This window comes from Rhinolophus hipposideros (genome assembly GCF_964194185.1).
Source record: "Rhinolophus hipposideros genome assembly, chromosome: 15".
Lineage (NCBI taxonomy): Eukaryota > Metazoa > Chordata > Mammalia > Chiroptera > Rhinolophidae > Rhinolophus > Rhinolophus hipposideros.
Window position 1 is genome coordinate 23,193,402 of NC_138061.1, and position 12,343 is coordinate 23,205,744.

Below are 12,343 nucleotides of genomic sequence, written 5' to 3' on the forward strand. Positions count from 1 at the left end.
CCTCAGTCTGTTTCACTGTGTAAAGCTGTGCCAGTCAGCGGAGCCTAGCATCATGGGCAGGGGCATGCCTCTCTGTCACAGAGAACACTTTTCTAGTCTTCATTTCTGGGGGGTAAGGTGTCGATGGCTCAGGCTGCTGGTGATCAGTGTAGCTATGCTTCAAAAGGAGCAATTCAGTTCATTTCGACAGAAAACAAAAGGATGACAGGAGTGTCCCACAGCAGGTATGGAAGGTGAAAAGAAACGCCTAAGAGCATTGTGCTGTCAAGTCTAAGGCATGGAATGGACTTGTACAGGTGTGTTCCTGGCTATGTACATACATGCATGCCTTTTACTCCCTTTCCTTGATTCCAGTCAGCAACATTTGTTAGCATCTCCTTCCTTATGACAGCACATCTCTGGAATACTCATATCCCAAGCTAGATCTTTGCTACAAAAAAAAATCAGTAAATGGCAATCACTTCCTGCTGGGTAAAAAATTTAATTCCTCATCCTGAAGTTAAGAACCCACCAAACACGGTGTGGAAGCTAGTAAACCCCACTATGGGTGTACTAACCGCTGTTCTCACTGGCACTGTGCCTTGCAAAGTGGAGATAGGCAGAAATGCCTCTGAGTGTAATCCTGGCACCCGAGAAATCATGTTTTCTCTGGGCCAGTCATCCACTCCTCCCTCTATAGCTCCATTACAATATAATTAATTGTTTGATGTCTCCAGGAGCGCTTCTCCCCTGCCCTCTTCCTACTATACACCTTGAAAATCAGTTGAGAAAATTTCCTATCAGGAAGGTAGCTGGCTCTGATTTCTGTGTTAATACAGATAGGGGAATCTGCAATGAAGAAGCTAAAACAATAGTTTTCAAAGAGGGACAAACAGGAGCAAGAAACATGATACACCAACATAAAGAAAAGGGCAAACAAGACTCTATGAAATAATTCTGGCTTAAAGGTACTTTAAACAATCTTATTCTATAAACACATTGCAGACAAATAGATTTTTAATGAAGAGAATCTAAATCTGGTTAATAATTATAACTTAGTAATTTTAATTCCAATATCCTTTAATGAGGTAGGAATCACTATACTAATTTTACAGATAAAGAAGAAATCAGGGAGGTCAAGTAACTTCCCCAAGGTCACACAGCTAGTGACTAGAGCTGAGATTTGAATCTAAGTCTGACTTCAGAGTCCATATTTTTAACTTTATTATCTCTCAATGCCCACCATTCCTCAGAGAGTTCTGTCCGCCTTTTAATCTGGCAATTATACACAGGCACCCCAGGATTTTCTTCATATGCAATGAAACTATCTCTACATCCTAAGGAAAGAGAAATCAAATAAATCTCTGATCTCGTTTTCTACCACACTATATTTACCAGGCCTTGCAAAAGCATATGACTTTCTTCAAAGGTGCTACAAAAAGGGTGGCTAGGTATTGAAAACGGGTTTCTCCATCTGTCTATGTCGTAAGTCAAAACCTTTTATGATGGAAGCTCTTTGACAACAGGGACCACTTCCATAGGAAACGTCTAGCACCTTTGGGAGTACATGATAAACGCTAAATATTAAATTCAGAATGTTATCATAAAATGTGATCTGCTGATTAAGAAAATGGACTTTTTCCAAACGGTCTTTTATTATACTTTTAAGAGTTAGCATTACTGAGCAGAGAGCACATTCAGTACTATTCAAGAGAGAAAATGACAGTTCATGTCCTAGGAGCAGACTGTCAAATTCACCTAGATATAAAATATAACAGCAAAGTAGAAGTTAAATCCAAAACTTTATTAGAAAACTGTATTTACTTATTTATTTTTGGTTCGAGGAGATGGAAGAAAGTTTCAAAGACAGCATTTGGGGAAAGGTATAACAAAGACTTTATTGACATAGTAGGCTTGGTAAGACAACTTGAAAGAATAAAATGAAAAACTGATCATAGACTAAATTTTTTTTTTTTAAAGTCAGGGAGGACATTAACACAGGAAGAAAGGCAACATGCAAAAACAGAAGCAGCCACAGAAAGTCAAGGGGATAATGGAAGAGGTTTTCATGAGGTAGACAAATATTTGTATTTCATATCAAGTTAAGAAGATAAATGGGGTCAAAGACAAAGGAATGTGGTCAGAAGTCTGAAGGATACTCAAAAGAGCAGGAATGGGTTCCGGTGGTTGAAGAGATAGAGTAAAGAGTGATAGATAATTAGAGCTGGATCCTAGATCATTTCTCAGCTATACCTTTCACATACCCCTTTAAAAGGCCAATAAGCCATCTCTCCAACGATCCTATTTGTTTTTTTTTTCCCTTTGTAACATAACAGATCTTGCAGTTTAGTGCCAACCCTAAGCAAAATTGTGAAGCCTGTGTTTAGCTTTGGCATCTGCCAAAATCTGTTTATACTTCTTTTTCTCTCTATCTTCAAAAACAGACTGTAAACTCCCAATGTCTGATAAAGGTTCACTGTCATTGATAATCCAAATGGGAAGAAGTGTATTTTAACAGGGAACAAAACCATTATGGGAATGAATCTCTGTAACAGAATTTTCAGGTCAGGGGTTATTTGGAAGAATTTCTTTTCTTTTTTTCTTTTCTCTTCTTTTCTTCCCCTGAGGGATACACGAATATTCCTAGCTGCCCTAAAATTTTCCCATGGAAGCAACTGCCTGTTCTATTTCTAAGGCTGGTCTTGGCACGCTTAACAAAATAATGGACTTTGAATGCCATACAACTATATACTATTTTGCTTTCTTATATTATAAAGAGATTATTTCCAAAGTAGGAAATAAGTTATGAAATATAAGGTTTCTATTTTTCTATACAGTGAAATAAGTGAGGATAAGAAAAACGTATTTAGAAGAAACAACAATATGCTGTCATTTATGCAATTTTTATATAACCAAAGAATTGCCTGATGTTTACTTCCTTTAAAGGAATTTGCGAGATATTTTAAAGTTTTCCTAGTAGCTAGAATGATAGCAATTTCTTGAAGCACTTAGTATAATATTTAGAGGTCATTTTGTTTATATTATTGAATTTTAAAAACGCAAAAAAGGGGGATGGCCCCGTGGCTCAGGCGGTTAGAGCTCTGTGCTCCTAACTCCGAAGGCTGCCGGTTCGATTCCCACATGGGCCAGTGGGCTCTCAACCACAAGGTTGCCAGTTCAATTCCTCGAGTCCTGCAAGGGACGGAGGGCAGCGCCCCCGGCAACTAAGATTGAACACAGCACCTTGAGCTGAGCTGCCACTGAGCTCCCGGATGGCTCGGTTGGAGGGAGGGCTCTCAACCACAAGGTTGCCAGTTAGATTCCTCGAGTCCCACAAGGGATGGTGGGCAACCCCCCTGCAACTAGTAACAGCAACTGGACCTGGAGCTGAGCTGTGCCCTCTACAACTAAGACTGAAAGGACAACAACTTGAACTGAATGGCACCCTCCACAACTAAGAAAATTGAAAGGACAACAACTTGACTTGGAAAAAAGTCCTGGAAGTACACACTGTTCCCCAATAAAGTCTTGTTCCCCTTCCCCAATAAAATTAAAAAAAAAATGCAAGAAAGAAAGGGCGCCAACTATATTTTTATGAAAATTGCTAAGAAAAGCTGATACTCCATTCTTAACTTTTGCATCTCTTTATGATCCAAAATAAACAATTGATAAAATGAATAGCTCAGGAGGATAACACTGAGCACATCTATGCCTGCTGTGCATATCTATCATAAATAAATAATGTCACCATTATTTTATTTATGAAATATTCACACCTGACTTTCTTATAGTGACATTCTAGAGTCATTCTCTGAGAGCAAATTATATACTAAAGAAGACATCTTCCAGAAGTTCTAATGAAATGGTACCATTATGTGAAAAGAATAAAACTGGTGAAGTCTCAGGCTGCTAACTATATAACGCCTTAAGGAATACAAGATTAAGCTATAAAATCTTGAGAAAGTATAGGAGTCTTATGAAGAAACAATTATTTATACTGAATTCCATTTTTTGCCTTTTCTGATGGTTACAGTTCTTATTCTAGTTAGGCATAAAAATAATTTTGATCACAAAGGTGATAAAATATCACAGGCCCGGGCTAAAGGCAAGGACTCTTCTGAAAGAGAAAATAACTATTTGTTCTGGACTGTTTTAGGGGAAAGGTGGATCTGACAGTCTATGTGATTCAAAGTCCTCTACTTGCCTTATAAATTGCCCATAGCCCTTCTTCAGGATACTGTTTCTGCCCAGAGAGCAGAATGCTTTGAACAGCTGGTTTTAGAGGACTGGTCAGTTTTTCATTATTTTTTGCAAACTAGTATTAATACATTATTATGTCATTTATGAGTGACTGGTCAGAAGAAAAACTGCCGGGTACACGAACAACTACTTTTGTTGTTGTTGTTGTTATAAACTGTATTATATGATAAATGGTCTCATTGGTTGCCAACAATATTCCAACGACTCGATGGCCAGGTTCTGAAGCTCTATAAATAGTAATAAAGTTAAAAGGCTCACCACCCTCTTCGCTCTGCCAGGCCTCTCCACAGAGAATCTGTCCTGACCATTCTCTCAATGAGCTTTTTCCATAACATGCCATCAGATGTCACTCGGTACCATTCCTTGCACACAAGTTCAGCAGCACATAGTGATTTGGCATCCAGGTATGACAGAATGTTCTCAGCAATGTGATCCAAACCCCGAGCTTTGGGTGGGGGGAGGAGGCAAGAAAAAGAACATAGGTGGAGAATGCCTTTTTTACAAAAGGTCCTTTAAAAGAAAACAGCATTTGTTCTGATATGAAGGCACATCGCTGTCCCTAGTGTGGTCCAGTTTCTTTTTCAAACAGATTGGGTAAAATGCATGTCAATAATTTTTCCATAAGGTTACAGAAATGAACAGCATTTTCTATCTTCCTTTAGATAAGAAAGTTAAAGCCAACATCCAGCAAACCCCCCAAGACATTAAAAATAAAAAGGATTCCAGAAAACAACTCACATCTATCTGTATGGATTTCAGCACTAGGGGATGTTCTACGGATGGCATCTCAAACTCTGTGATTCAGACCCCCCCAAATCTCTATATTAGGTCCATTTCTCATTCTGTTTCTATTACTGCTGCAGTTCCAAAGCTGTTCAGTAAAAGAAATATCCTTTAAATGTACTGGGGGAGAGGCACTAAGTCAGAATGTGCTGGGTTATAGAATTTTGGGCATGCAGAAAGGAGAGAAGAAGGAAATACATACTGGTACAGGAACATCCCAAGAGGAAAGACAGAGAAGTACATTTAAGTTCAAGGATGAGTTTAATTTCAGATGTTTAAAAAAAAAACCGTATTTGAGAACAGTTGCTGTCATAAAACCTAAATGACAGTTGACCAAAAATGAAAAAAATCCCAGACTATATAGATAACTTGGTTAGAATTTCTGAGACTATTTTGCAGGATGTACAGAAAAAACAGGGGAAGTAGATCTTGGGCTGTGTAAACTAGATGGCTTCTCAATTAAAATTCTCTACCACCCAAATTTGTACTGAGGTCTCAGAAGAACAGACCTATAAAATAAGATGATTGCACTAATAAACCTTTTGGCTGCTGTTCTAATTCACAAATGAGACAAAAACATTCAAAATTATTTTTATTTACAGGCTACATAACAGAGGTTTGCTAAAGACTCACATAGTGCAGAAGGATACCTTTATACTTTGACTCCCTTAGGCACAGACTTAACAAACAGGAAAGAGAATATCACATTTCATTTTCTGCCTTTCCCCTGAATCATACAAAGACACACGTGGACACCATTTGCAACAATCCAAACGTGTGTAAACATTATTTTAATTACAAAGATTGTATGGATATCAGTCATATTTTTCAGCAGATTTGGAAAAGAAAGCATTAAATGGATCTTGTTTGGCTGGCATCACATGTTCATATTTAAGCATAAGCAGATGGAGGCATCCATCACCTCCTTCTTATTAAAGGAACATAACTATATGCCAATTAAAGATATAATAATTAGTTCTTCATGCAAAATATAATGATGGAACAATTCTTGCATCTTTATAGTGAAACTTTCTACACTACCAGAAGTTTCCAAAATCCACTCCTGTGTTTTTAATGGCTGCCATCAAATTGCTCCTGATCTTTCACTATGTCCCTATAATTAGTCTTTGGAAGTAATTTCACCTAACACTTCAAACAAACCCATTACATTAATGGATTACAGGCATTTTTTGAAGTAGTTTGGTTTACTAAATGTAGCCAGATGGTGTAGGTTTATAAGTTAAAAAGGCTGTAATACATTAGACTGATGATTTAATATCTTATAAAGTGGTCAGCAGATACACACCAGGGATCAGTATTAGGCAAACGGTACACTGGTCTAATAAACGCCAGTTCATTCTTCGTGGTGTATGCTTGAGATAGTAGCATGTATCAGTGAATGGGGAGCGCACAGTCAGGTACACACAGGCTGTTTGCACAATGAAAACTGTTTGCCTGTGGCTAAAACAAAATCCAGTGAGTGAAGAGGGGGCAAAAATTTATTCCACATAACGAAAGATACAGGTACAAATTCAGCTCATCTTTGTACTATGTTTTCTTTTAAAATGAGCACAGATGAGAACCTTCTATTTTCCTGAGATAGCATTTCCCTCAACACTGATGTCTATGCAGTGTCCTAGATGACCATTAAGAATTCAGTAAAACAACCACAGCGCCCTCCAAAGAAAAGTATTTTAAGTGTATGTGTGTGTGCACGCATATGTTTAAGTGTGTCTATGTATATGTTTAAGTATATATATTCTAAAAACACATTTATATCTCTATATCTACACCTACATCTGTATCCATATTTAGTTTACAATAGCTATTTGATTACTGTGCACAGTGAGATGGTAAAGACTGGAATTTACATATTTAATGTCACAACAAAGCTCCTGAGATACCCTTCTTTCTAAAATACTCAAAAATGTTTCTTATTCATTCTTACAATTTAAATATTCTGGTGATAAGCTTGCTTAGAAATCCAAATCCACGTACATTAAGTTAACAGCTTGAAACTAAGACACATTATGAAAGACATCTCAAACCAAGTAACACCTTGGAGAAGATGTTACTGGGACTGCTGTGGGTAAAAACAGGTAAACAGAAGAACAGGAGACAGGAAAGAGACAGAGAAAAGAGGAGTCTCTATTTCCAGAGTTTGATTTTTTTTTTTTTTGTATTTATACCCCAAGAAGGTACAATGAAAGGACTCAGTCTGTAAAAATCAAGCCAATAAAAGACTTAAAAAGAGAGATGTATAGCGGAAGATCCAGTACCATTACCATTGTAACATATCTTCCAGGCAAATTAATGGCTCACGAACACCCGTAGACATACCTGGCAGAGCAGTTATGAAATCCCTCTGCAGCATAGGTTTCAGATACGAGTTTATGTGCCCATGCTGGTAATGACACATTTGGGATATAAGATGTTCCACAAATTCCACTTGATCGGACTCTGACCACTGCTCAAAATATTTGACACACAGTTCCTTTTCTTTTTCATAGCTTGCTGAGAGTTTCCGTTGCTTGGGCACAATCATACTGGAAGTGCCATTGGCAAGTTTTGTCTGTAGAAAGGGTGGATTAAAAGAAACACATAACAGTAAGTATCGAAAATAAGGGAAATGTATAATTTTCTGGTCTGGCATGCTATGTTATGTCTATATGATAGCGTTCACTCTGCTACTCTATCAGTAATTGGATGTTTGTGAACAGCAATTACATGGAAAGCCACAGAAATTCCATAGTAAGTTGGTAAATTAGGAATGCTGCTAGACAACTGGGCATCCATTTCCAAAAGTTCACAGGAAAATATTATTTGGAGATATACAGATGAAAACCGAAAGCTGAAAGCATGTTATTATCACTAGCAAGCAAGATAGCTAATTTGCTCTTTCTTGTCTACACGTACACCAGTTACTGGACATTTATACAATTACTTATTCACAACTTAGTTTTTAATAGTCAAATAAGAAATCCTCCATGCAAAGATGAGCCAATGAACAATTTAAGACTGGTACCTTTGGAGGTAAAGCTTAAATAACATTTATATGCTTAATCTTTCCTTCCAAAAAATCCCATCTTTGCTGTTATTAAATTGATATGCCACAAAGTCTTTTTTATGGTTCAGTCGATAAATATTAATTGAGCACCTACAATGTGCCCAACACTGTCCTAGGTGTGAGGAATTCAACACTGAACAAAAATAATAATCTCTATCATCAGGAACAGCAGTTAAAAACCAAATAAATAAAAAAATATGATGTCAATAGTGCTACAAAGAAAAATAAAGGGGGATAAAGGGATAGAAAAAACAGTTATGTTATCACAGGACCACTGTAAAATGGCCTCCTGAAGATTCCTGGCCCCTTACGTACACACTGCTTCTCTCACTTATTTAAGCAAACACATCGGTATTGCTGTGATTTAATTAAAGCCCCAAACCAACTGATCTTAAGACAGGGAGATTACTCTGGTGTGTCTGACCTAATCAAATGAGCCCTTTAAAAGCAGAGTTTTCTCCAAGGGGTTGCAGAAGAGAAAGGAGACCGTGTGACAAGCTTCTAGAAGCTGACAGCCAGTAAGGAAATGGGGACCTTAATTCTACACAGGCAAGGAACTGAATTTTGCCAATAACAGGCTGAGAAGAGGATTTACCCCCAGAGCTTCCAGATGAGAACTCAGCCTGGCCAACCCTTGTGATGCTCTGAGCCAGGGACCCAGCCATGCTGTGCCAGACTTCTGACCTAGAGAACTGTGAGCTAATGGGTAGGTGTTGTTTTAACTTGCCACGTTTGTGGTAATTTGTTATGCAGCAATTAAGAAAAACCCTAATATTGTTATTTAAGTCTAAGGGGCCAGAGATAGTTTCCCTAAAGAGACGACATTTGAACTGAAACATGAAGGGAATGAGGAACTAGACATTTTGTGACATGAGGTAAGAATGGTCTAGGCAATAGGAATTTTGAGAGCTAAGGTCTGAGGAAGTCTGTCTGGCATGTTCAAGAACAACACGAGGGTCCAGGGTGTCTGGAGCCAAGTGAGTGAGGAGAAATAAAGTTGGAGAAGTAGTCCAAGCCAGATCACCCAGGTCATTTGTGTGGTGGGAGCTATTCTCCAAAGAGGGCCCCAAACAATAACAACCGTCCCTGAACACAAATGCTGTTTTTCCCATCAAGAGGTGGAAGTTGTCCTAGCCTTTGACTAACAGAATGTGGAGAAAGTGACATTCTGGTGTTTCTGAGCCCAGGAAGCTTCTGCTTACTCCTTCTTAGAGCTTTGAACCACCATGTAAGAAATTCAGACTCCCTCCTGGAGAGGTAAGTCTAGAGGATGAGAAACTGCGCATAGAGAAGCTCCTAGAAGCCTAACAGTGACATGATCTGTCACCTTTTAAAAGGATCACTGCTGTATGGAGAATAGACTGTAGGGGATATGAATGGAAATAAGGAGATTAATTAAGAGACTACTTCATAGCAGTCCACAGAAAAGACAACAATCGTTTGGACAGAGTGGTAGCTGCAGATGTGGTGAGAAATAATGGGATTCAATGTACATTTTGAAGGCAAGGCCAACTGAATTTGCTGATAGACTGGATATGGGGTATGAGGAAAAAAAAAAAGGATACAAGAACCATACCCAAGTTGGAAACTGGGGAACACTAGAAGACTCAGAAACCAACGGAAACTTTTGCTAGTCTGAAGAAAGTTTTCTTTAGCGTATAACCACAAAGTGATACAACTGGGTATTTTTCAAAATAATTTGATGAATCTTCAGCATCTTTACCTAAGGCAATCCCATTTTGGCGGGGAAACCCATGTCACTATGAGTTGGCGGGGTAACCTATGTCACTAATGCTACATACCTGCCTAGGTATGTATATTTAATGTGCCATAAAACTTATCAAACTTGGATAATCAACTTCTGCTATTTAAGGCACAGGCTTGTCTTAATTTCTAAATGTTAAATCCTACATGCAGGCCTCTTTACAAATGATTCCTGATACACAGCTGAAAGTCCATTTTCAAGAATGGCATTCATTAGCTATTCCATTTACGCAGAAAGAGCTGACTCCTGTAACAGCAAACCCTGATGTACAGAGGTGGATGTTTTCCGGCATAAAAGCCACTGTTGTCTATGACACAGACTGAAAATGATTAATAAGCACCTTGTTGGACACAGGCCTACGGGGACTTCGGGGCTGCTTTTGGTGTAGTTGTTTTATTCGTATCTCAGAAAAGGAAAACTCGTGAACTATGTAATAAGATTTAGAAAGCTAACAAACAGGTGGTTTTACAAGCTTGACCAAATGCCCCTTCTCATTCCAATAACCAAAACGTCCCACTCCATCATATTTTATATATTTGTCCTTTGCCTTGTAAAAGGTGGAAATGGACCGGAGATGGATGCTAACCAGAATACTATTTTCTGGCTAAAGACTAGAAATGTCAGCAACAGAGAACAATAATCAGTAAGGTACTGAAATTATTCTGTTTATACCTTAAACAAACCAGCTGTTAATATAATTATGGGGAGTCGTGCTTTGATCAGTGGCTATCAGACTTATTAACAGATAGAAATATCTAAGGACCTCACAAGTTTGGTTATCCCACTGCAGGAGCTAAAGTTCAGTCAAGACTTTCTTATACTTTCAATGATCAAATCATAATGGGACCTAAAACATTTGACTATTAGAAATGAAGTAGAAACAGAGTTCATGTATTTACTGCTGGTCTACTCGAGCTGGTACATTTTAGTCACCACCACTCAGAGGATTTCCTTGTGAGGTAGAAAGACACACACTCAGATCCATCAGCGCTTCAGATGAGTTACTCTTAACCACTACACCATATTGTATTGTTTTAAGAGCTTTGGCCCTAGAGTAGAAAGACCTGGCTTCAAATTCTGGCTCAATTTATCAGCTGTGTGACATGGAATAAGTAACTTGATTTTTTTCTGAGTCTCTGTATCCCTCTTCTGTAAAATAAGAATAACTACAGAATCTATTTCACTGGGTTTTTGTGAAGATCAAATAAAATAACCTAAGAAACGTATGTTTAGCTCACCTGGAACACAGTAAAGTACCCAATAAATCAACACTCTTAATGACACTATAACACTGCTGGCCCCTCTTTTTGAAAATACATCCTTTTCTCACTATGTAATATATATTTTTCCAGTTTAATTTTGATGAGGTATAATATACATAAAAGTGCATAATTTTAAGTGTATGGCTCGATCGATTTTCACAAGGTGAACATACCCATATAACCAGCACCCAGATCAAGAAATGGATTATCATAAGCCTCACAAGCCCAGCCTTGTGCTCCTTTTTCCAGTTCACTAACCTCCCTAAGGGTAACCACTATACTCATTTCATTTAATTTGTTTTTTAAGGAGGGCGCAGCTCACAGTGGTCCATGCAGGGATTGAAGGGATTGAACTGGCAACATTGGTAACATCAGCACCATGCTCCAACCAACTGAGCTAACTGGCCACCCTGAAATATATTTTTAAAAACTCTCTGCCTATACAATTTAGAGTAGCATTACAAAAATGTGACACTTAGGGGGCCGGCCCAGTGGCTCAGGCGGTTAGAGCTCCATGCTCCTAACTCCAAAGGCTGCTGGTTTGATTCCCACATGGGCCAGTGGGCTCTCAACCACAAGGTTGACAGTTCGATTCCTCGAGTCCCACAAGGGATGGCGGGCAGCGCCCCCTGCAACTAAGATTGAACACTGCACCTTGAGCTGAGCTGTTGCTGAGCTCCCAGATGGCTCAGTTGGTTGGAGCGCGTCCTCTCAACCACAAGGTTGCCGGTTTAACTCCCACAAGGGATGGTGGGCTGCGCCCCCTGCAACTAGCAAGGGCAACTGGACCTGGAGCTGAGCTGCGCCCTCCACAACTAAGACTGAAAGGACAACAACCTGACTTGGAAAAAAGTCCTGGAAGTTCACTCTGTTCCCCAATAAAGTCCTGTTCCCCTTCCCCAATAAAATCTTAAAACAAATTAAAAAATAAAAATAAATAAATAAATAATAAAAAAATGTGACATTTAGAAATAAATTTAACAACGTGCAATACTTGTAAACTGAAACTACAAACATTGCTATGGGAAATTTAAAGACAAATAAATGGATATATTATGTTTATAAATTGGACTCAATATTGTTAAGATGTTCATTCTTTCCAACTGATCTATAGAATCAATACAATATCAATCAAAATCCCAGCAGGAAAGTTGACAAGCTGATTCTAAAATTTGCATGGAATGCAAACTTTAGTCAAAACAATCTTGAAAAATAAAAACAAAGATG

General features: G+C 38.4%; 1 protein-coding gene across 15 annotated transcripts in view; it reads right to left on the reverse strand.

Moving 5' to 3' along the window:
- Positions 1 to 12,343, reverse strand: part of BTRC (beta-transducin repeat containing E3 ubiquitin protein ligase) — a 165,687-nt gene that overhangs the window by 20,881 nt on the left and 132,463 nt on the right. For 13 of the 15 annotated variants that reach the window (XM_081074629.1, XM_081074638.1, XM_081074641.1 and 10 more), the window contains 2 exons: positions 7,363 to 7,594; positions 4,498 to 4,684 (listed from right to left, as the gene is read on the reverse strand). In XM_081074629.1, coding sequence (XP_080930755.1) covers positions 4,498 to 4,684; positions 7,363 to 7,594 — 419 coding nt within the window. The remainder of the gene's footprint in view (positions 1 to 4,497; positions 4,685 to 7,362; positions 7,595 to 12,343) is intronic. The other 2 variants (XM_081074630.1, XM_081074634.1) reach the window with 1 other exon arrangement.